Consider the following 26,554-nt stretch of genomic DNA (forward strand, 5'->3'; position numbering starts at 1 on the left):
CCTCCCCCCCCCTCCGTAATCAACCGTAATCAAGATCCAACCCCCCCTCCTGACAGCAATATTACGTATTCGTAATCATGGCGAAAATTGTCCAATTGGTATTTCGAAAATCGGTAAAAAATTAAAATTTTGATTACGTAATCAACGACCAAACAGGTGTGGTTTTATAATCACGGAAATTTCGAAGTCCCTACCTCACGTCCTCACCCTCGATATACGATTTTGGAGTCAAGGCTTCCCCAATGCATTGCAAGTTCGGAAGTATTTTATCAGTAAAAAATTTTGAAGGTTTTTAAAAAGAGTTTTTCCATTTTCTCCATAGAAAGTCTTCATATTATTGTTTCGCGTACCGGCAGATAAGGGTATGGGTTACTGGGCCGCGCTCAGCCTGTCATTCCGCCTAATCTCATATTTATGTTTATGAACATGATAGCCTGAGGTCCCCAGGTAAGACAACAAATAAGGGGTCGTTCACATATTACGTAATCATTTTTTGGAACATTTTTACCCCTCCCCGGTCCCTCCGTTAAATCAGTTTTACACATAGCTATTGTGTCAAAATTACACTAGCGTGTTAGGACGTCCAGGGCATAGTTTATCTCCTTTTTTAGCATTTAGGGATCAGAAAGAACAAGCTTTCTTATTTAATTATAATTACCCCCTTTTATTAATTAATTAATCACTCTACAGTCGATCTTCGAGATTGTTCTAAAAGGCCCCCCGACAGTTCATGAAACCAACTCCCCAACTAACTTCAATATATGTATTTTTGGACGCTGAATTTGACCATTGTTAACATGACATGGTTTTATTATTTGGCCCGGCACGCGTTTGGCGTTATTTCGTAGCACATGCCATCTTACTGGGCCGCGCTCAGCCTGTCATTCCGCCAAATCTATATGTTAATGAACATAATAGCCTGGGGTCCTCAGGTTAATGCCATCGAGAAGAAAGCGGCGCGCGCTACTTCGAAGAAATTTAGACGAGTACAGAGTAACATCCGTCAAACGCTGAATCACTCCCCTGGCGAGGTATTGGCAAAAAACTGTCTCGATCACGTGATATGACCGTATAAGGAAGTTAGTATAATTTCTCGTTTGGGTTAGAGTTTCAGCATATCACAGCATATGCTTTTGTGAGAGATTGGGTTAGGGTTAGGATTGGGATCAGATTAGATGGTTAAGGTTTCGAATTGTCATTCAGGGCCACCTAGAGAACGGGTTAAAAAAGTCACGTTACAGTCGAGTGTACAGTGATTAATCATCATCCCTTTTATTTCAGCTGTAAGGATGGAGCAGCATATAAAGTATGACTCGTGTCCACCTGGTCACTACAGGTTTCCAGCCTGTTAAACACCCCTCATATCATGGGCCACACTCATGTTAGTAGATTGTCCATCATGCAGTCATCAATAAGGCTTACGATTTATTCACTTAGAAATTCATTGGAAATCTAGTTTTACTTTCAACGAGCTGTCGAAACTGAATAGGCACATTTTAATATGAGTTGTTGTCCATTATTGGACTGAATCAAGCAGTCAAGAGAAGTACTTCTATTCTTGCTGAAAATGAGGCAGCTGTCTTTAAATAATTTAGACAATGAAGATAAGTTCAAAAATCTAAGCACTCATTTTCCGGAATCTAACCATCAACAAATGAAAGGACATATATTGTCATAGTTAAGATCTTTATTTTAAACACAGTATATACACATATAAATCGTTATAATCATTACCAACAATGTGCAAGGAGCTGACCAGAAATACATTTTTACAGCTGAGTCAATCTACAAAAAAGTAGATAATATTTTTAAAGAGATATTGTTTCCGATCAAACCCCTTGCCCCTTTACAAACACTGCTATCATCAACAACCCGAGAACGAACCCTTTTTTAACTAAGTCTACAATCTAGCTGAAATTTTGTTATTGTGGCAGCGAAATCCTTGAATTACCATGGCAACTGTCAACTTTTAGCGGTCCTCTGCAAGTCTCCTTTAGTATAGATTAGTTTGTTGAAATCTAAAATTGCGCAAAATAGTCATCGCGTGAAAACATAATTAGTCATAGCTTTCCAATTTTATCATGAAAATGTCGCCGCGCCTTACATAAAACGTAAATTCAAACACTTTTCCCCGGACAAACTATCTCTCCGTTCTTTGTCCACTCATAACACAGTTCGCTACAAATTCGTTAATGTGTATAATAGACTGCAGTAATGAAGCCATGGTTCTCCTCTGTTACTCACAATAAGATAAATATGAACAAGGTTAAAAGATTAAGGCGGTGGTTGAAGATGAAAAATGGAGGTTTCAATGAAAATCCATAAAAATTTAGAATAAAATTTAATAAATACTTTCCCATTAAGATAATAAATAAACGAGATTTAATTAAAAGTCATTTTATAATTTGATAATTGACAAGGAATTCTGGATACGCCTGTTCGCCTCTGTAGACCACGTACTCAGGGTAGTGTAATCCTCCCGTGGACGGTTTTCCAATAACAGAATGATGTCCAGGAGGAGCGTGAGCCATCTTCACGGCGCTAAACTGCATGAAGGGCTTACCCAATGCAACACGGCACACTAGCATTTGTCTGTGACACACGTAGCAGCTGCGATCTCTGTGTAAAGTACAACCGGACCCACCCCCAATGCCATACACGTACTGGTTACTTTTGCTAGAATGCTCTGCAAAATAAAGTCCTGCACCAAACATACCACCAATATAGGCGTGCCTTTCGTCAAATCCTTTCCACACTATAGCATTGATAAACGGAGAGCCGTGAAACAGCATGCGCTCGTTGGGACACCCATTAGCGGCCGCTATCTCGCTACGTCTATAAGAGTAACGGGACCAAATTCTGCTGTTGATGATACGCTGTATTGATATGATCTTGTAAGATCTGTAAATCCCACCAGCAGCCCCCCTATCAGAGTGGTCCTTAATAGAGCCCTGCATTTCAAGGCACACTGATATGTAATCCTTATCTGTCATGGGAAGATCCACCAGATCAGGATAATCTGAACTAAGAGATGAGCCCTGGAAAGGGTTGTCTCCGGGGACAGGTCCCTTAGCGGTCGCTACTTGGTAGTCCTTTATACCCTTCAATATCCTGTGTCTCTGGCCGTATGTTGATATTCCTATGTTCTTCAGATCATCGTGTGACATTTCTAATAATAAATCTAGAGTAACATCCTCCTTGCTGAACATTTCCAGGACGTGAGGCATACTGATCTTCTCTAAAAACACGTCAATGGTGATGTTTTCCATGGTGTTAACGGGTTCAATGAACGCCTCTCCCAGTCCAGGGTGCAGAGGTAACATGCCGCCGATATGGGGAGGAGGAGTAATGGGGCTGAGCCCTGATACAGGTAACATAGCGGGGGGCATTGCGTCCATTAGTAACGACCTCACATCAGCTGCTCCAGCCAGTTCTAGTGGGGTCTCATTGTTCTGGTTTTGTAGCACGGGGTCTGCGCCGTGCAGGATCAGCAGAGAACAGAGTTGTGTGCGACCTTTCTGTGCTGCTTCGTGGAGTGGCGTGAAGCCCCATCTGTCCATAGCGTTAACATTAGCGCTGTACTTTATCATGAGCGCCGCTATCTCGACATGACCATAGCTAGCCGCGTTGTGTAGCGGTATCAAGCCTCCCTTGTCTTGAGAATTAACGTCAGCACCATGCTCCAGCAATATCTCCGCTATTTCTAACTGATTGTAACCTGCAGCTAAATGGAGTGGACTTGAGTTTCTACCATTGTTATCACGACAGTTCACGTTTGTTGTGTTGATTACTTTCAGGATTCTGGGAACCTCTCCCTTACGTGAAGCCTCAAGCAGGGCCTCGTCGCCGCGCAACAAATCAGATATGTCCTCATCCTCTTCCTTTACCAAATCTAATGGAGTTTTACCGTCTCTATTCTTCTTATTTGGGTCTGCTCGGTGCTTCAAAAGGAGCTTACAGATATCGTACTTGCCTTTAGCTGCTGCTTCATGTAGTGGGGTAAACTTCCATAGATCACTGACATTGACACTGGCTCCGTGCTTGATGAGTAACTCCACAACCTCCAAGTGCCCATACGAACACGCGTTGTGCAGCGGCACTAATCCGCCCTTATCTTTAGCGTGGACATTAGCGCCCAAACTGAGGAGCAGCTCGACCACATCTACCCTGTTGTAGCCAGCAGCAAAGTGTATGGGAGTGGAGTGTCTCCCTTGCAGGTCCTGACAGTTACAGTTCACTCTGTTGCCCACACTTTTCAGTGTTTCAATGTCCCCGGTTTTTGCTGCTTCCAACATTCTCAGTTCCTCCTCCGTGTTCTCGGATATGACAGCTGGTTTCTCCATTTCTCTGATCACTGCTAGAACCGACTCTGTAGCTAGATCTGTGGAAGGTGAGCCGTTGTTGCAGAGTAGCGTTACATCGGAACCATGTGAGAGTAGCAGGCGCGCTGCTTCCACGAATCCTTGTGCTGCGGCACGATGCATTGGGGTCAGTCCACTTTCGTCTTGACAGTTCACCTGAATAAGGAGAGGTTAATTATCAAATATCAACTGAGTATAATCACTAATCAGCCAATAAGCAAGTAGCCACATCATGACGCGAAAACAATATCGAATGACGCATCACAACATTATCTAACTCAATCTCATTATTCTAAAAGGTTATTGAAACACCACAATGGACACTGACCTTGGCCCCGTGTCGGAGCAATATGTTCATAACGTCCAAGTTATTGGTTTCAGTGGCCTTGTGGAGCGCAGTGGCACCCTCCTTGTTCGTCATGTTCACGTCAGCTCCCTTCTTTATCAGTAGTTCCACCACACTTTTACTCTTGGTAGTGGCTGTAATGAGATGATATGTTAGTATTGTAGATAAACTATGTTGTAAAGTAGAATCGTTAGAATTCTAAAACGGCTGAGTGGTGAGTTAATAGCCTGGTGCTATCAGACCAGACACAGTTGTGCAGCTGCAGTGTCGTGTGATAAATTAAAACGATACATTTTTTGTCCGCAGTTCCTCGTCTAGTCCAAGAGCATTGAGTTAACGATACGAATATTTCTCATCACGACGAAGGATATTAATATTTCCACTCATCACATGACAGAGCATCCGGAGATCGCTAACTAAAACTTATTAAAAGGTCTATCGTTATATTGAAATTGTGATAAAATCACTGCTTTACAATTTGTTAGAATGATATCATATTTCTAGACATGAGTCTCAAAACAAAATTTAGAACTATGCGAGGTATTTAGGAATCCGGATTTGTACGCTACAATACGTACTATCAGCACTTCTTCTCGTCCATCATTAATCTAAGGATAAACATACTCCTCACATCACGTGCCCATTCTCACGCACGCATTAGGAAAGAGCTACCGAAATCTCTGCCTGAGTATCTCCACAAGAAGAAGCATGCTCCCTGCTCCAGTGCTCGTGACCAATAGTGTGCTCGGATTCTAGTTCCCTAAAGTTAACAACCAATCAGAGACCCCGCTCACAATCACACCCTGGTTAGTTTCTGACGCAGCTACTGTTACAACTGCTTCCACTTGTGTACCACAGTGAGTAACTTGTACTGTAAAGTGAATTGTTTTACGGAAAGTTGTTGTACAGTTAGCCTGCTCCGTGCTACATACGTTAGTTCTGTGTTGTTTAATTAGTGACCGTACTAGCACAGTAGGAGTGTATATTTTACATTGCTCTGTCAGTGGTTGTAAATGTGAGCTCTTAACAACACTGCTACAATAACACCTTCACTGTTTGTGTTCAGTTCCAGTTGCAGTATTTTATCCGTAAGGATTTAGTCGTTAGATTTTAATATTTCTGCGGATGATACTATAACATCTCAGCTCCTAGCGGAAATAATAATTTTGTTCAACTCTACTCTGGGTTTGAACTTGTCTCAATTACTCAACAGCAATGCTTGACATTCCCTTAAAAGGCTCTAAACATTCAGTAGAACCGACTGGTGTCCGCCAGAATTGTTAAATACTCAATCATCTCCGCACTTCCTAAACGATGTCATCAAGTGAGTTGGAATAAACCTGCACTATGTTGCAACTTTACACCTAGAACTACAATACTATGTTGGCTTACTTGCACTATGTTGCAACTTTACACCTATAACTACAACACTATGTTTGCTTACTTGCACTATGTTGCAACTTTACACCTACAACTACAATACTATGTTTGCCTACTTGCACTATGTTGCAACTTTACACCTAGAACTACAATACTATGTTGGCTTACTTGCACTATGTTGCAACTTTACACCTACAACTACAATACTATGTTTGCTTACTTGCACTATGTTGCAACTTTACACCTATAACTACAATACTATGTTTGCTTACTTGCACTGTGTTGCAACTTTACACCTATAACTACAATACTATGTTTGCTTACTTGCACTATGTTGCAACTTTACACCTAGAACTACAATACTATGTTTTCTTACTTGCACTGTGTTGCAACTTTACACCTATAACTACAATACTATGTTTGCTTACTTGCACTGTGTTGCAACTTTACACCTAGAACTACAATACTATGTTTTCTTACTTGCACTGTGTTGCAACTTTACACCTACAACTACAATACTATATTTGCTTACTTGCACTATGTTGCAACTTTACACCTTGAACTACAATACTATGTTTGCTTACTGCACGTACGGTAGAACTTATGTTTCTGTTCCATAACTGCTAGTGATCTCATTCATTTGACTTTGTCATAAGTTATATGTGTTACGCCCATTTTCATCGAACAGTTAGAGGACTACAAAATCATACAGTCTAGTAGTATTTACTATTAAATAAAGTCCTGATGAAAAATATATATATTCGTATCCAGATTGGCCGCGAGATGACTGCTGTGTCACACTGGAAGGTGGTTCATGAAACATGTATAATAAGTAGTAGGAGCTTTTAAAGAACATGTATTGTGTTAATCGTCTTCAGTTGAACAATATATTGTACCATTTTACCAGGATTAAAGGAAAGGGGATTATATCATTTTATTTTATTTATCATAATATATTATTAGAGAACAGAGCAATAACTTTAAAATAAAGCAATAAACATCTCTCAATGAATAGCTTTCAGAATTCTTATTTCCTGATTTTATTTATTTAATCTTCATGGGCCTGTGATTTATGCGGAATGAGCGATTGTGTTCATGAAAAACATAATTTTCGTCATCGAACATCATAGATTACACAGAATAATGGTCTGAATTTCACTTTATTGATGTCCTCTAATATTAGCAATGTTTCATAATTATGCTAAACTTCCATCTGAATGGTATCAGGTTACTTACTCAAGAGAGGTATTGAAGGACATGGTTGGTTCCTTTTCGTACGTGTCTTTATCATATTATATGATTTGTGGACTATGTAACCATCTAGATCGGTTGGCGTTATAACTAGTTTAATTCATAAAACGTGGCTCAGGATGATATTGTTTCTTTGTTATCTTAAACCTTGTTATCTTAAACCTTGTTATCTTAAACCTTGTTATCTGCAACCGCAGATCTTATCATTATGATATTTAAACCATTGAATTCTGTTTTTGATGAAGCTTCCTACAGTTAATATTAATTTTTGTTTGTCACTAACAAAAGAGTTCAACTTATACTTTAAACCTTACAGTATCCTCTACATGTACCTATCCAAGCTCTAGAATGAGAATCCAGGATACTTGTACCATCAACAATGAATTATAAGCCAGATATATAATACTAGTGTAACCCGGCCTACGGCCGGGATTTCACTGCCGCAGTTAAAAAGGGTAGGAGTAATTACCCGCTGAGTCAAAACCCGGATTAGGCGAGCAATTCTATTCGGAGTGCCTTCACGTATCCAATAGTATGCTTAAAAGATAGTAATTCTTAATCAATAATCAATAGAAATTAACCCTTAACACCATGCACCACACCAGCCTATCATATTTGTGAACATGCATTACATTGTCGTATGAAAGTATGAACTCTCTCTACAGTCCAAACAGACCGTCTGAGCACTCCCTCCCCTAATAAGTTTATAGTATTATATGACCATGTAATATATACGCCATGTAATATATACGCTACATATGCAGAGAGAGAGAGCTAGCCCCGTAACTCTTGCCGTTCTTCTCAAGCCATTTTATGTAACATATTTTGTGGTACAAAACCATCAATTAAACCACTTACCACCGGCCGATTTTTATAAAATTTGCTTATTGGCTTCGTCAGAGTTTTTTCGGCACTATACCGAAAAAACCAGTCCCGTAACTATTACCGTTTTTTTTGTATAACCGTTCGGAAATTACACACAGACACACACACAGACACACACACAGACACACACACATTCTGGTGTTATTAAGTTGATACTATATGCAGAATGACAGTGAAAGGGTTGGTACCGGTTATGGATATAATACCTCGCCATTATCTTAGCATAAATGGACCGCATCTCAGTTAGATGTTGATCCTAAATACTACTATTATCTTCTTTTGGTAAAACTTTCAAATCAAATCAAATCATGTAGTTCACAAGGATATGTGATATATCATATTATGGCAGTATCGAGATAGCCCGACCACTGGTCCGCGGACCACTGTCCGCGGACCACTGTCTGCTGACCACTGTCTGCGGACCACTGTCCGCGGACCACTGTCTACCAGATCATATTACTGTATAATAACAGTATCCCCTGAATCAAGCAGGGTTCACATCATCCCCTGAATCAAGCAGGGTTCACATCATAGCACGCGAATTCCAATCAGCGGTGGTGTCAAGGCTTATTAAACGATTAAGCAACCTTACGAGATCAGTTCGCATCATGCAATATATAAAGAATAACTATTATCAGACTGCATCAATCATTTCTATCATCAACTCCAGGAATTGGAATAGTTGTTGTTGTTGATGATGGCAACTGATAATACTTCACCAAAAACGAACGACTTATATACCACATTTTAATCGTAATCATTTATTTCATTGAGCAATCAATATTATTCGTAACTAATTATATCCGAGAGACCACATTTGAACCGTAATCAATAGTTTGATCCAGTAATTTACTACGCTACAATTAATTATGCTAGTCGTAACTAATTGCATCCAAGATACCATACATACCATTCATATGATCTGGTAACCAATCAACTATTCACAAACACCTGTTGCTTGATTCAGGGGATACTGTTATTATACAGTAATATGATCTGGTAGACAGTGGTCCGCAGACAGTGGTCCGCAGACAGTGGTCCGCGGACAGTGGTCCGCGGACCAGTGGTCGGGCTATCTCGATACTGCCCATATTATACCCAATATATAAGCTTATATTTCACACGGCAGCCTCTTACAAAACATATGCTTGTTAGTAAAGAGCCCCGTTTAAGTTTTAATATTAAGGTTTAGTGCTTGAAATATTGTATTATTAGCCGGATAAGAAATATTTTCTAGTTTGTAAGATCTTCAGAATTTTACAAATGATGGAGTTGTTCACTGCTCGATCGGAGGCTACATTCTTGAACTGGGTAGTCTTTTATTCAGCTGCCGATTATTTTAATTGTAACATTAAAAACAGGTTATATAATCGGGGTCGGGGCTACTTTCAGCCATTCGGGGCTACTTTCAGGTGCTAAGTACGATTTTCTTCCATTAGCACTGCTAATGGAAGAAAAAATACTGGACCATAATAGATGGCCAACAGTTAGGCCCCACAATTATTGTATTAATTTCTTGGAAACCTGTTTTTACCTGTTAGTGTTGTGACAGTGAAACCAATTAACGAATGGGGAGAACCTAGGTCCTAGCAAGCTGAGGGTCGAGGTTCTCCTAATGAGGCACGAGTATAAATACAGACTCCACGGCAGCGACTGCACAGTCCACTGCTCAGTGCTACACAATGAGAGCCGCATAGTTTGGAGGCTGACAGCTTCCTTTAGCCCAGCCGGGATTTGGACCAACTACGTCAGAGCCAGTAGGCAGACGGAATAGCGTACTAACCGACTGAGCCACTGCCATTCAATTTCGCTAATGCAGTTTAATTATATTGCTATAGGTGGGCAAGGTTCGACCGGGATCCCGGCTTAATCCCGCCCCGGGATATATACTCCATTCTACTTCATTCTAGTATATTATATACTAGAATGAAGTATAATGGAACCCGAGAAAGATAATAAGAATGATATGGGAGGTCGCTGATCTCTGTCTCATCTCAGTCCAGTTTTACTTCCACTCTATTTAATGGTGTATAGTAAGCCTCAAAGAAATAGTTCACTGAGTAAAGTTACTCACCTTGTACATCGAATAATGGATTCTAATAGTGGAATTCTGCTGTTTTTACTTCTGACTAAGTTTTCCGGTCGGCGGCCCCATATTTTCATTTTGTGGTACGAACGAATGATTTTTGTTGGCTTTGGTAGTCGTACCACTAAACACCAGCGTGCAAACTGTCGACTAATCTATTTATAGATTCTGTAGAAAATAGAAAACGAACTGAAATAAAACTCTAACATGTACTTGATACATTTATAAACATATCAAGTACATATTGTTAGAGTTTTATTTCAGCTAATTTTCGATTTTCTATACCATTACCAGGTGCCTGGTTCAGTCATTAATCAGCCTTGGGTGCTACAAACCAAATCAGACATGATCCTTGAAATTTAAATCAAATTTAGTAGCGTGTTACCTCAGGTATCTGTTTTACAAAACAACCTAATTCATCAACTTACTTTATTTTTGTTACTGTTTATAGAAAGTTGTCGCACAATTCACGGCCCCTCGTTTTAAATGTTTCTCTAGGCTGTTCTTATAGGCTATCGTGATGTACAATGTGGAGATTTGCTTGTACAATGTGGAGATTTGCTTGTACAATGTGGAGATTTGCTTGTACAATGTGGAGATTTGCTTGTACAATGTAGAGATTTGCTTGTACAATGTGGAGATTTGCTTGTACAATGTGGAGATTTGCTTGTACAATGTAGAGATTTGCTTGTACAATGTAGAGATTTGCTTGTACAATGTAGAGATTTGCTTGTACTTCTGCAGGCTGCAGCACAGGTGTAAGCGAATTTCCGGTGCAGATTTGTTTGATGAATTTAATGAATAATTCAATAGATAAATAACAGAACAATGAGCAAAATGGTGAACAATTAAAATGGACACAGTATCCAAAATAAAACCGAGTGTTGCCATGTAATTCGGTTGAGTACACCTAAAGATCTAAAGAGTAAAGATGCAATCCATTGAAAAACTTAAAATTAATATTAACAATGAAGTAATACAAGTAATAACTTAAAAGCAATGTATTAACCTGAAGCTGCAATGTGAAGGGGCGTGTCGAGGGTGAAGGGTTGTTGGAACATCACCGTTTCAGGTGACAGATGTTTCTTGATCAGGGCAATGTCCGTCATGTTACATACTTGTAACAAAGTGTAACCTTTGTGTTCTCCTGTGGAGTTACATCATGTTAAGAATTCCAACCAATTCAAATCTATTTGTTCTATTGATTAACGGAGATATCATATTTTAAGATAATCAACTAGTATAAGTATTAGACCTTTTTGATAGTGAATGTTTTCATTCCAAATTAAGATTCTAGATCCTTGCAATAGACACATATTTGATAGGTGTTTATAAGTTCATTTATATCTATCTATTCAATAAAAAGTCTTGATTCCATAACACAATCGGATGGATGCAAAGCGCATAATATAATAGCCAATAGGCGCAATATTCTACCTATACTGTTAGATAGAAATATAATTCATGGTAGGTAAGTTACAATACCATATGCACTATTTCGCTTCACACTTATTTCTTAGGTTATTGTTTTGGTGGGTAGTTCAAATGATAACTTGATCATAGAAACAATATGTTGAGGGAGCTTTACAGTTTACGTGATTATAATATAATTAACGTATTAGTCATTTAAATATACATAATATATATACGACCCATTCTGATTTACAATACTAATGTATGTTAAATTTGCACTTATTATGATATTATCGTCTATTACGATATCAAGGGGTCCTTATTGACCAGTCATGCTGTTCCAATTTAAGGTTGCCTTATAGCTAATGCTATATCGAGATATTTTCGATAACTTTGCTATACTTATATGCTGTACCAGAATAACGCAATTTTTCGGAGTTGATCAACAAAAATATCAAACTTAGCTTGTGTACTTGACTAACTTGAAACGTTGATAAAATATATATTTATACTCGCGGCTTGCATGCTACAACACAATTTAACTTCAAAATAGGGGGTCAGTAGATAAAGCTTACTGGCAATGCGATCTCTAAGTTCAGGAGTTTGGCACACATCCAGAGGACACTTGTTGTGACAGTTTGTCTTGTAGGGGTCAGCTCCATAGCTGAGCAGCAGTGAGCACACTTCCCGCCTGAAATTAGAGAGGTTAGATTTGTACCAGTAAACACACCTTTAGGAGCCTGCACTGTCAAGGGGCGGTGTAATAAAGGGGTACATGTGTTATGAAGGTGCAGTTATACTTAAATATGGTGCAAACCAAAGGACTGATTGATTTCCATTCATTAGATCTCCTCAGTTTGAAAAAATCCAGATGGGCATCGAATTTCAAAATGATTCTTAAATTTTATTCCCCCTCAGATATTTGTAAAACTTTTCGAGGCCTGGAAGGAAATCTGAAGGCTCAAAAGGCCGCGTAAAAGATTTTTAATAGGGGTGTTGCGTAAAGGGCGCGATATCAGCTGATCGTATTTATTCTATATATGAGGTGCGAAGATTCGACGCATTTAAGTAAGTCAATATATGCGACAAATTCATTTATCCGACATACTCATGAAATTATGTCACAATTTTCGTTGATTAGTCGAAGAATCTAGAAATCGTAATTCCGCATCGATTTAAAGCTTTAAAGGTCACTGTGGCGCAATACTCTCAGATTGATTGAGAATCCGTTTATTAGTGTAAGCTTCTCTTACTGATAGGTTCAGATTTCACCTTTTTTTTAAAAGCCAAATTGTTCTGAAACTTAAATGGCAATTTATTGTCTTTTCATCCATTTTCCTTTTGTATAATAATATATTTGTCAAATAATAAATTACGAGATGCGATTGTCGTTCTTCTAATTAGACTGCACATGTAGCGGACAGACTGCAGTAGGTTAACCGGCCTTTCGTCCTAGCAGTAGCTGGAAGACACATGGTCGGCGGGTTAGCGACAAGCAGTTATTAAACATGTCAAATAAAGACTGGCTAGTTTTAAGAGCCATGACGCGTTATAAATAAATTGTTATTTGATTTCAAGCGTTTTAAAGACAACGCTCGACCGATCCTAGGAATACAATCATTGTGTAATTTGGTGTTTTGCTGGGCGCTGTTTAAATCAAGCTATATTTAATCGGAAATTGCTGCACGTGCACACAGGCCTTTGATTGTCGACTATAAATACTTTATGGGATACGGGATCAAGGGAAATAGTGTCGGTGCCCATTTCCCGTCCAGTAAGTTGATAATAAGGTTTGACGACCATCTGTCAAAAACTGATTCCTTGTTGATTCTTGCAATCTTGCACAGATTCCTGTTTGATTTAGCGGTTCATTGGGCGACGAAGTTTATAGAAGACTGTATTTTCCCAGCCGCCTCTACTACCAAACAGTTTAACTTCCAACCAGAAAACTAATCAGGAATATTATCTTCTACTTCAGGACATTTCGTACTAAGCTTCTACCTTGAACCATTAATATAATAGTTCATCTAACTCTCTCTCCTTTACTCAATCAAGGCTGACATTTTACTGTCATTTCTATTTCACGTACAGTCTACACAGCTGCAGTAATTGGTGCATGTTTAACCTGACAATTGCCCGCTTCCAAGAGAAACCTGATACAACGTTACTATGTCTGACGCCAAGTAACTTAAAGCGATAAAGTTCACTTTTGTAGAGTGGTTTTCCTTTAACTTTTCATTGAAGCGTTGCCAAGAAATTTCATTTTTAGAATTTTCCTTTTTTGAATTCCGAGATTCTGCTGATTAATTTTACAGTCTCCGACAGCCAACACTGTTGTATTCTACCTTTTTATTTAACTTTATATTAGCTACATATCCGTCAAGCTGCACGCTTTCTGTGTGCGTCTCTGTATCAGTTGTGATAGAGAAGATTCAGAAATTAGAAAAGCAGGATGATAATTTGTGACCTGATGCTTACATAGTAATAATATACTGTATAGCTAATTGTTGGTCACCTTGTATACAATGTTCCTGGTCAGTACATAAAAATAAAATATTATAAATCTCAGTACAATATTAATGCTAGGTTTACATTTTATGCGTCAATCTAACATCCACATTTCATTGCATTAGTAAATAGCTATTGATTCCAGCTGCCTAGCAGAACAACTCTAGTCGATTCTAATTTTAGCCGAAAACCTAATCCTGAAGGATTTACAATATTCAGGGGTTTCTCGGTCATTATTAGAACGTTTTAATACTTTGTCAGCAGCACTAGTAGTGGTCTACAATCTAAGAATGGTCCGACTAAACAATCGTAGAAAATAAGAACAAAGGAGTTTTATGAGATGGGTCACATTTTCTCATAGGAGCCGCATATAATCGGAATGTCATTGATTTATAAATTGAAGGTTAGAATGCACAAGGAAGTTTAGAAAATATAAATATTCATTTCTAAACTTACATGTGCTAACTGTGCACTCTTTTAGTCTTTTATCGTGTTAAACTCTAATTTATTTGAAGTTAAGACAGCTGTATCGGGACATTGACAATACTAATAATTAAATAACTTAACCAAGTTCCACAATAACCTCACCAAGTAGCCCCCTAGGTAAAATGGCGATTATAAACGAGGACGGGTTGGCGAGTGGGTGTGTGATGATTCTGATAAACGGAGTGGCTCTGGTCCTGAATATCTCGGTCCTGACAAACCTGGTGATCAACAGGAGATCACTGCCACCCTACATGTGGCTAGTGTTTAATCTCACTGCTGCTGATACTATCTTCGCTTTTCTAGGTAAGTGAGATGAGTGAAGTAAGTACTTCCTGTATTTGAGACGGTGGAAACAATACTGATAAAATGACAACACTGAGCTGCTTACAATATCAAGTTGAATCCTCTAAAAAACCAGCAACAAACCCCACTGCACACCACCAGGTCTAACAATACGCGGTCCTGGAATGATATACTCTGACTACTACACGTCCAGTGAAGCTGGTAAAGTGTGCTGTATCTTCTTCTTCTACGCTGTCTACCCCACCATCTCTGTTAACTTTAACACTTACATCTTACTGGTGCTCAACCAGTTCCTCGTCATCAGACGACCCTTACAGTACGGTACACAGGTACTAATCTCTATTATAATGCTGTCATTAGTTGGTTTTGTAATCATGTTCAGTGTTCACCTGCTATTATGAATATGGTTTGCACAAATTCAAATTGATCATCAATGCCATTCCTGCCTTAGAATTATAACCCTAAAGCCCCTGTAAAATATATCAAATGCTGGTCTCAAACCGTTCTCGAGTTATTATCACTGATCACATGTGGGCCTTGGGGAACACCCTGTACTTAACATTGTGTTCAGTAGACAATGAACTCGTTATAACACACAGAGTACAAGTGAGAGGAGGAAGAGGAAGATACTGCTAGCAATAGCGGGAACCTGGGGTGTAGCAGTTGGCTACCTCATCATCTACCTTCTTCTAGTGCACACTGGTGTTGGTACGTCTCTTTTTATCTTGATTTCAGGGATTGGCATGTGAGGGAATTGAGGTTTAACTAGAAAATCCTCGCGTACCACATTTGTAATTCCTGTTTGATTGTTTTAAATGTTTATGTTTAGAGTAAACTCTAAAATACCCCTCAGAAACGGTCTCCAGTCTCCAGTCTGACACCCTATCCTCCAGGTACCTCTGAGTACGATGTAAAGATGAGTCGGTGTTCCCTGACCAACACACAACAAGGTAAGGTAGCTCACATGATCCTATCAACAATCTTCGTTATCATCCCCTCCTTCACTTGTCTCGGTCTCTACATTGGTATTGTAGTCATCCTCTTCAAGAACAAGAAGAGGGACACAGGAGGTGTAACTAACCACGCCTTCATCACCATCACCATCCTCCTGGCTCTCTTCTACCTCTCCCACTGGCCTTCAGTCCTGCTCCGAGACATCCCCCGGCTGTTCCAGACCAAGATAAAACTCCCCACCTCTCTGAACATAGCCACCTCTGTGTTCTACTACCTAAACGGTCTCACTGACCCTGTCATATACGGGTACCGGAGCAAATACCTCTTCACCCGAGCTAAGAGACAGATCGGGCTGACCTTCTCACGAGACAGCACAGGAGTAAGCAACAAGCTGAGGAGTCAGAGTCCGTCAGGGAGCCACCGTGATGTTAGTAATGTGGAGAGGAGCAGGGTGGAGAGCAGCAAGGGAATCTCTCTTGCTAACATTAACACTAGTGCCGGTGAGGTTTAGAAGAGCGGAGCTGGAGGTTACTCTTATTTCGAACTTTAGATTGTCAATTTGAGTCGAGTATTATTAAGGAAACTGTGTGCTATGTAACCTATTGTAGTGGATAGTACGTGGCGGCCTTGTGGTCAGTCTGCTCGGATTATTAACGTAACCCTGCTATAAGGCTAGACATACCGTATAAGGAATAATTGCCATGTGACTCCAGAAACCTATTATCTATATTATGCGAACACTATTTAATATCTTATAAACGTTAGGACATCATTTTAATATAATAAAGGCCAAGGGAAGCTAGGGTAGCTGTAAATTTTAATTGTTTATTGTAACCAATATGATATAGAAATATTCACTTAAACATAATAACTGAATTAATGTTAATTGTACAGCTTTAAATGTAAATTTCCTTGTATTGGTACTTTTTGCTCACTAGTATCCTTAAATCGATCTCTAACTGACTTTGGGTTTTTTTACATGGCACAGCCAATAATTTATTTGTCGTGTATGTATGTTGTATGTATGACGTGCAAATTTGTTGATAAATTGTTGTTTTATTTTAACTTTTGTATATGATAGTATAACTGTGCGAGACAGTGCAGTTATAACTTGATTAAGATTATTTGAGAAATTGAATTGTTTACTGCATCAGCGATTACGCTGTTTTTAATCTCGAGTGCATCCTGAATTATAATCTACTCAATAATTGTGATAGCAATGTGCGTGTTTTTGTTTGTTTGTAACTTGCAATTTACTAACCACTTAAGGGGGCAGGGGGTCTTTATATTAAATTTCTCTCGAAATTGATTTTATAGTTGTTTCTGATAGAGGGGAGTGATATCTATCTGCTGCTTTTAATCCCATGGAAAAATATTGTTCCTAGCCGAAATTATTGCCCGTCAAAGGTCAGCGCTCATGTGTAATTGTATTGCGCGAGCGATTTTCAATCGTGCGCCCTGAAAATCGAGTCTAAAAATCTATCTGGGCACTTTCAAAAACATCTGTCACCGAAAAAATGTTAAAATTTGCCAAAAATCAGTTTTTGTGGCATAATTTGGTGGATAATTTTTGGAACGAGATGAAACTCCAGGATATGGTGTGCTATACCCTAACCTTTACTATCTGCCACTTTTTGTTTCGATTTAGGGCTAAATCTGGTGGATAAAAGTGAAACAGACCAATCCACTTCAGGTGGCCTTTAAAAATATTTAATTCCATCTAAACTCCTAAAATATGATTGAGACTTAACAATAATCGTTATAACTTCATAATTTCATAAGTAGGGCCGGGATTTTTCTTAAGGGCCAAATTTGGTGGATATATTTTTTTACCTCTTTTTTAAGACTGTTATTTGTTAGCTAACATCAATTTACTGGTCTTAAAATGATGCAAAGGCAATGTTTAATCTATGGCATCAACTATGAAGTACCAGATTTAAGTTAAAAGGCTATTTTTGGTGGATATAAGTCAATATTAATTAGTTAAACACGTAAATGTTACCAAAATATCAATAAATAAGACATCATCATGATTAGAAACAGTTGAAAAAGATGAAATATAAGATGTTGAACATTTATGCAAAAGGTACACTATGGCATTTTAAGCATTCAGGGCCAATTTGGTGGATAATTAACTCAAAAATACTTAAAATATCGACCTGGATATTTTGATATCCATCAATTTTGGCCTTAAAAATCGGCTTGAGCTTATCACATTTTGTGCTGAACAAGAAAAAGGTCTAAACAAACCAATATCAGTGTATGATTTCATAATCGAGCAAATCTAAGGCCAGAAATAGTGGATAAAAAAGCAAATTTAACCGGTTTTAAGCTAATTTCTTAGGCATTTATCCACCAAAAACGGCCCTAAATGGAGAATGTTTGGAACGTTTACTTGAAACTATAGCCCTTCTTTTCGACCTCAGAGCAATGATTTTCAGCTCTTTCGACCTTAAGATATAATTATTGGGCGTTGAAAGTGGATCACATACGTTATCAGTCAAGAAATCATTATTTCAATCACTGAGGTAGGTTATTCACATTTAATATCCACCAATTTTAACCTTAAAAGTCGTCTTGGACTGAAAATTCTTTTGAACTGACTCAGCTAAGGGGATTTTCTATCTAGAAACAGTTGTAGTTTCATGATAGAACACATCTAGGGCCAAAAATAGTGGATACAAAAGCAAATTTTCCCGTTTTAGTACTTTTATCCACCAAAAACAGCTCTAATATAAAGGCTGAAAGGAAACAGTTTGTTAAGTTCGTATGAAACTATATCCATTCATTATGGCCCTAGAGCAATAATTGTATACATTTTCACCTTCTAGACGAGATAATTGGGGTCTAACAATGGATAACCTGCATTATTGACTCAGAAATTGACTTAAAATTAAATCAATCTTGAAGCTCCAATATATCCACCAAAAATGGCCTAAAAATTAAATCTTCTATGCTATCATAAACTTGAAACGATTTCCAACCTGATCCGTTCACTGAGTAAAGCTGGTGAACTTGTTGACCAATATAATTTTTTCAGTTGAAAATTTTCGGTATTGAATTTTATTTCATCGTTTTATTATCCACCATATCTAGCCTTAAAATTGAAATCTTTCTTTATTTTCGCCTTTTATCATAGAGGCATATCGATTTGCTACAATTCTATCTTTAAATAATCACCATAAATTAACCACACGTAAAGTTACAGGCCAACAAATGATATATCCACCAAACCCCTCTGAAAAGTATATCCACCATTATTAGCCCTGATTTAAATGCGTGTATCTCTGCTCATAGACATAGTAGACATTTTATTCTTTTTGTAAAAGTTAAACTATCGCAAATCCTATGCTGAAAAAAAGTTTAATCAAAATATTGAGTTTATCCACCAAATGAGAGCTTCCAGAAGTTGAAATTTTTCCCGTGACAGATTCGTTAACATAGTTTTTGAAAGTGCCCATCTTCTCCTACATTTTTTGAGCAATCACCTTGAAACTTTCAGGGTATCATGTTCTAAGGACCATTTGAAAGATTTCACTCGATCAGAATTTTAAGATAGGCCTTAGAAAACTTTTTATTCCATTTTGAAAATCTTGGACCTCGTTTTTTGACGATTTTTCCAGGTCCAAGATTTTCAAAATGAAATAAAAAATTTTCTAAGGCCTATCTTAAAATTCTTATATAGTGAAATCTTCTAAATGGTCCTTAGAACATATCCTGAAAGTTTCAAGGTGATTGCTCAAAAAATATAGGAGAAGATAGATTTTTAGACTAGATTTTCAGGGCGCGCGATTAAAAATCGCTTGCGCAATACAATTACACATGAGTGCTGACCTTTGACCGGCAATCATTTCGGCTAGGAACAATATTTTTCCATGGGACCAAAAGCAGTGCAGATAGATATCATTCCCCTCTATCAGAAACAACTATAAAATCAATTTCGAGAGAAATTTCATAAAGACCTTCACTGCCCCCTTAATAAATATAACGGTAAGATTTATGATCAGCAGATAGTTGTTATCTGATCTTCTCAGCATAAAAACAAAGATCGATCACAAAAATAGCTCACCGTCCCTTGCAGCAAGCTTCGTGTATGGGAGTAAACTGCCAGAGGTCACACGCGTTCACATTAGCGCCGTGTTGTATCAGTAGTTCAGTCATCTCAAAGTGACCATAGGAGCAAGCGTTATGTAGCGGAACTAATCCTCTGTGGCACGAGGAAACTGTTGTTAGTATTCCACAATTTTACAGTATACACCCCTTGCTGTAGGGGGTTTCCTAAAAAAGCGCGTCCTTAGTTTTTCTGAGGAGCAATTTTGGAGGGGGCGCCTAGGAAGAAAATTGTAACTTTCTTGATGTGGGAATGCAGGCAATATGTAGCAGAACAAAATAACATCCCCCAGGATCTGAAGATCTACTTACCCCTTATCCTTAGCCTGAACATCAGCCCCGTATTTAAGTAGAAGCTGAACGATCCTAGTGCGGTTATACCCTGCAGCTAGGTGTAGAGGGGTACTCTTCCTCCCGTCCTCCGCATGACAGTTCACATTGAGGGGGGTAAGCAGAGCTGCTAGCTTCTCCTCGTTACCGTTCCTTGCTGCTTCCAACATCTCGTCCTTCTTGTACTCACCTGGATAAGGGCCAGTTATTATTACGGGAGTAATATTAATAATCGCATATTATGTATTATGTAATAGTCGCATATTATGTGTAATAGTCGCATATTATGTATAATAGTCGCATATTATGTAATAGTCTCATATTATGCTCTTAATTAATTAGGTTCATATTATTATTGTCATCTTCACACTAATAAGCAATAATCAGAACACAGTTGAACTTGGTAAATTAGTGACCTTTTAGCACGGATTTGCAGATAGGTTCAGCAAGATCCAGCGCAGTACTCCCTTCTGTATTCTTTATTGTCGGGTCGGCTTTGTTTTGGAGTAACACTGTAATATGAGGCAATGTTTATCATATCATGTGCATGGTGATAAATGTGGATTGTGGGAATTTTAAATTGAAAGGTTAACAATTTCTCATAATTTCCTGGCTAAAATTAACAATTTCCTGGCTAAAATGAACAACTTTCTTTAACTTCCTGTCTAAAATGAACCATGTCCCATAACTTCCTGGCAAAGTGGGAATCCCAATTCAGTAAACTATTCGTCCGTGTTAAAAGCTGTCCGAACACATTCCTGCAGTTGCAACAATGAACAACATGTGAGTGACGAGAGTTGCCGACTAATAATGTTAAAATCCCCCCACAAAATAGCGGCTTGTCACGGGACACACAGACACGGAATCACGACAAGTACGATATGCCAGGAAAAAACACGATCGTACCAGCCCGGGACACTTTCGCGCCGGGATTTAAACTCAACTATGGCTTTTGGGGGCCAAGCAGATAGTTTAATATAACCGGGTATCCTAATTATAGGTCATCTTTAACTAGTTGAGCGTTTCTATTTTCAATCGGAATATTTTATATCAGGAATAACTGGGATATATTAAGATATGTTTTCTGATATATTAGGATACATATTATCAACTATCAAGGGATATATTATTAGGATATGTCATATGTCATAATATATCTAATGAAATATTGGAATGTTTTTGTCATCATTATCAATAGAGCTGGAGGTCGATAATTGGTGTTATTTTCACATAAGAACGGAATGGAATGACAGGATGACATACCAATCAATAATAAGCTTATCATAACACATTCAGACATACCAGCAGTTTTCCTGTTCATGACGTCATAAGCTTTGTTTTACGAATGGAAAAACTTTCTCAAAGTTCAGTCGACATTTTAACTAAATAATCATTTTATACTCTCAACACTATACTGCAGAACTGAAATACATGTGAATTTAGTGGACCTGAAATATATCCAAGAAAATGTGAGACGGTCTCTTGTTCATTGTTACACATAGTACAATAGGACAGGTACTGGTGCTAGATTTGCAGGTGGTACAACTAGCTTCATCGCTAGATATCACAATATCATATTGTTTAGCACTGACAGCTTAATTTGATGACGTCATTTCTGTCAAAATAAACGGTGATAGTTAAACAGGAGCCCCACTAAGTCGTTTGATTCAGGTCACGTGATAGTGGTGTCACGTGACGTGGGAACTAAAACCACTTACCCCTATTTAGCTTTAAAACTTAGTTAATACATAGAATATTGATAAAATTAGTTAACATCTCATACACGATGAACGTCCAATCATGTTCCTATACTATTCCTCCAATTAAATTTAGATTACTACGTTCATGGCTGCACCGGGGCAGGTTTTCCGGAGAGATGTCATAATACAGCTTTATAAAATGTTGCCCTAGCTGCAATATTGTGAGACAAGTTAAACCATTATAATAGCAGGACTTGTAAGTGTTTAGCAGCAACCAGGGGCAAAGTTGCAACCTTGTGACAGCAATGAACCACGTAATTTGTGTGAAGGTTAAATTGTTCCTGAGGTCGTGAACCGACAACTTATAGGTCACGTGACATCACTATCACGTGACGTATCCATGTAACCACAAAGCTCATTACCATGGTTACGTTATATAATATGAGAGAATAATATCCTTGTGCTCACAGCGGGCTATACACCGAGATTAGATGACTTGCTTGATAATAGTGTTGTAGCTGACAGTCACATTCACCTGCCAGCAGCGTTACTTGTGTGGACACAGTATTTATATTAGTTGAGCTATGAGTGTGTGCGTGTGTTTGTAACTGAATGTTTGTGGTTGTTGTCTTTAAGTGTGTCATGTGTGTATGTGTAGAGTGTATGTGTTGCATGAGTGTAGATCTGGTGATGACTCAATACTTGCCAATACAAACAAATAAAATGTTAATTACATCAATCAACGTGGGAAATTACTATGAACATTTTAATAGTAAAAAGCTTTTATAATCTTTCCAGAAAAATGTTGGTGAGAGAAAATATAAGGCCAAATTTTGTTTGTTCCCATTTTATCAATGAACGATGGATGTTACTGGACTCCAATTTTACTCAAAATCAAGGTATAGTTTAGACGGTCTTCCAGTTGCTATGCATATATTATACATGTTATATCCTGACAACGTGGGAGTTTTGCAGCAGGTGATCTCGCAGGATGGCACTTAGAGACGTGCTTCGTGGACAATAATAAATCATGGAGAGAACCATAGTTGCAGCTAAAGGCTCATAATTAGAGTTCACTAGCGTACTACTAGCGGTTAAACTTCATGGCTGATTTTGTCGGTAATGTTGTTATTTATAGTAACTACAAATTGATAGCAGACGTAATACCGGGGGGAGTCGTTTAATACCAGTCGTAAATCATAATTGGATACCATTATACGTCAAACGTAAAAGAGCAATATATAAGATTATGAAAGAAATTTATGTGTCCTCAAACGAGCTGTATTCTGACTGGCAGCTACCAGGACCGCCACAGATATTGCTTAATTAAACTCACCAAATCTCTCAAATCTACAGCCTAATAACTGGTTAAAGCAATAAAAAGGTCACGTGTGATGAACTAAAATGTCACGTGTGATGAACTAACATGTCACGTGTGATGAACTAACATGTCACGTGTGATGAACTAACCGATGCAGACGTCCACTTTTCCCTTGATGGCAGCCTCGTGAAGGGGCGTGTAGCTCCAGTTGTCGCGTGCGTTAGGGTCCGCACCGTGTGTCAGCAGTAGTAATACCACGTCACTGTGTCCAAAGGAGCAGGCGTTGTGGAGCGGCACCAATCCACCTGCAATATGATTTGGTTAAAATATTATCATAGAAATGAAAGTTTGATAAAAAACAATCAGCCAATAACTATTTTTGTAACAGTCCCTTCTATTCATGTTCAACCTTCATGATAAACTGCACAACAGTTTCTCAAAGAAATTTGCTCGCCTTTTAAGATTTCTCTCCTTAACGACGAAACCGAAAAACACTTCTCTGGACAGATAAATGACAATAATTCACGGCACTTGTTTTTATGTTACATAGTGTTATCTATATCACAGAGTGCTATTTATATTACAGCTAGATGAATGACTACACTAAAACCACCAGAGTGTAGACCTCACAGTGGTATCACAGAAGCACAGAGCATTGTAACACTGTTACAACAGTGCTGTGCAGTGTGCATGGTGTTCCTCTAATAATATAATCTAGCTTCTATTGTGGAACTGGCGAGTGTATAGCTGTACAGCAAGAGAACCAGACAAATCATGGCAATGAGAGCTCTATTATCGAGCTCGTTAATTGGTTACAACCCTACTGGTGATATTTAATACATAGTGTGGTCGGTATTGTACTTATCCTTTGTAATGAGGATACCGCCTTCCTTTCATGAGCCTGGAAGTGATATAGTACTCTTCGGATTGATGATTGAACTTGAAGCCGGACAAGAGAGACACGGTTTTAAAAATAGGAATGATATTATCATATCATGAGCTGCCATTCAAACCAGCCCATCTTAGAGAGTTAAATATAGAGCAGGATATGTTACAAACAAGTCACGTTGTGAGTGGCATGTGGTGTCTTACCGTCATCTGTAGCCTGGACATCAGCATGACATTGAATCAGATACTCAACAACATTCTTCCTGCCAAAACCTGGGGTACAATTATGTTAGATTTAACATTATACCTCAGTATAAGATCTGAGAGGTAAGGAAGCATTCACGACGGTATGTTTTAATTTGCTGTAAAATAGGAGTAATCAAGCTACTGTGAACTATGCATTATATTATGGACTAGTATGTAGTCATAAAACATTCCCAACACGTGCACCAAAGTCCAAAATATTCTCATTTTTCAATTCATTGAACGAATTCTACTATTTAAAATCGATAGCTCAACTTGAAAGCTTTTGTCTTATAGAATATGTAGACTGTGGAGTAATGAAAACGTTGAACTATGCAATAGGTCATAGCATGCTTTAAAGAAGAAGAACAAACAAAACGCAGTCAATAATACGAGTCATGCTTCTCAAGATTACACAAAGGTTTTTAAGTGTAATCTGAAAACTTGTTCTGTAATATGATACGAACCGGCAGCAAAGTGTAGAGGACTCGACTTTCTACCACTCTTATCTTTTAGATTAGCATTGGTAGTGTTGATGAGTTTCTTGATGAGAGCAAGGTTGCCGTTACGACACGCGTCAAATGCTTCGTTACCGGCTGAACTTACACCTCCCCGGGGCACTGTCCGGTTACTTCTGCCAGCCATTCATTCATAATTCTAGTGAGGGAGAGTTTATTAGAATGTGAATCGGGAATCATTGAGGGCTGATCTCATGCAAATGGTATAGTTTATAGTTTTATATTTGAGACGAAACGTCCAGAGGTATTCTACAGTAGTATTTCAGCCAGTAAGATATCCAAGAGCTCGCGTGTTTACAAAATTTAATAAACCTGTCAATGTCAGAAACAACTTAATGACATTCAGGCATGTCTCAAGGTTATTTCTAATACGGATCACAACACGGTTTGGCACTTAAATCTTTTGAGAGATAACTTGTGCGTGACTAGATTAAGTGACGCAAGAGCACAATTCTTTGAAACAACGTGATCCGCACATTCAATACAGCAATTTGTTGGTTGGTATTTAAAATTCATGAGCTTAAATCTTAATGTTTTTTATAAAGACCAATTTTATGAGCTTTCATAAAATTCAGTTTATCGGGACACGAGGAGTAAAAGTTGAAACAGCAAACTATAAAAACGCCGCATAGAGATTCACATAGAGGCTGAATGGCTGGATAAATGAGGGAGTATTAGATAATGCTGTCCGTGTAATTATACTCTATTTGGTCAACGTTGCATTCTGAAATTGCGTTGCAGTGGGGGCCCTCAATAAACGGGAGCTCACGGCACGCCCTCCAACATACGCTGCTTAATCAGCGGACCAGATAACGTGGGGAACGTTATCTCACGTTTTGGTACCGTGAAAAAGGTGGGGCGAGACGTGGCATGATCTGGTATTATGAAATATGAAAACTACAACGCGGATTTGAAATATGGTCATTTTGGCAACTCAGTGAAAATTACCAACAATCGGACGCAAGATCTTGATAGAGACAGCTGGTGTAGATAATAAATATCATACAGGTTTCGGATGGCAATATGTAAGTAATAAAAACAAAGGAGCTAGATTAACTTTTTGTTGATGTCAAAGTGAACAAATTATCCGTGAACTGAAACGTGAATAACAGGTAACTTGAGTTACATATGTAAACAGTTTGATAAGCAAAGCTTGGCACTAGTCCTGACTTTATATATTAAGGTCGAAGCTTCATAGTTCTGACTTCCAACTACTTCGAGAGTTCGAGTGACAGATGAATTTACATGACTGGCGTTATCATACCTGAATCCACAGTCTTTAAGTATCTAAAATGTTCATATTGTCACCATGCTATCAGAGTCATTTGTTGAGCATAAATCGTTTAGTAGGAACGATGACTAGCAAAAATTATTGACGTCATACACTTGCTCTTAAACCTAATTCTAATACCAAGATGATAGTTCAAGGATCGAGCACCTTGCAGAATTCTTAGAACCTCTAAAGTTGCTC

At 38.3% G+C, this 26,554-nt stretch overlaps 3 protein-coding genes across 4 annotated transcripts in view; 1 reads left to right on the forward strand and 2 right to left on the reverse strand.

The window, feature by feature from the left end:
• Positions 1 to 26,554, reverse strand: part of LOC134825991 (lysosomal cholesterol signaling protein-like) — a 383,362-nt gene that overhangs the window by 27,930 nt on the left and 328,878 nt on the right. The gene's annotated exons all lie outside the window — the stretch shown is intronic.
• Positions 1,670 to 25,257, reverse strand: LOC134825990 (poly [ADP-ribose] polymerase tankyrase-1-like). Of its 2 annotated transcripts, XM_063838223.1 has the most exons (10): positions 25,033 to 25,257; positions 24,527 to 24,595; positions 23,584 to 23,739; positions 20,830 to 20,925; positions 20,396 to 20,603; positions 20,043 to 20,180; positions 12,298 to 12,413; positions 11,319 to 11,456; positions 4,690 to 4,841; positions 1,670 to 4,517 (listed from the first exon to the last, which is right to left on the reverse strand). In XM_063838223.1, exons 1-10 carry the CDS (start codon positions 25,208 to 25,210, stop codon positions 2,394 to 2,396), a joined length of 3,375 nt encoding a protein of 1,124 aa, XP_063694293.1. In that variant the 5' UTR covers positions 25,211 to 25,257; the 3' UTR covers positions 1,670 to 2,393. The 2 variants fall into 2 exon arrangements, with proteins under 2 accessions (XP_063694293.1, XP_063694294.1); XM_063838224.1 differs by lacking the exon at positions 20,830 to 20,925.
• LOC134826000 (uncharacterized) lies at positions 14,860 to 16,556 on the forward strand. Its single transcript, XM_063838242.1, has 4 exons — positions 14,860 to 15,019; positions 15,161 to 15,348; positions 15,619 to 15,727; positions 15,913 to 16,556. The coding sequence occupies exons 1-4, from the start codon at positions 14,881 to 14,883 to the stop codon at positions 16,482 to 16,484; spliced, it is 1,008 nt and encodes a 335-aa protein (XP_063694312.1). The 5' UTR covers positions 14,860 to 14,880; the 3' UTR covers positions 16,485 to 16,556.

The sequence above is a fragment of the Bolinopsis microptera genome, chromosome 1, assembly GCF_026151205.1.
Source record: "Bolinopsis microptera isolate Bmic1 chromosome 1, MBARI_Bmic_1.0, whole genome shotgun sequence".
Taxonomy (NCBI): domain Eukaryota; kingdom Metazoa; phylum Ctenophora; class Tentaculata; order Lobata; family Bolinopsidae; genus Bolinopsis; species Bolinopsis microptera.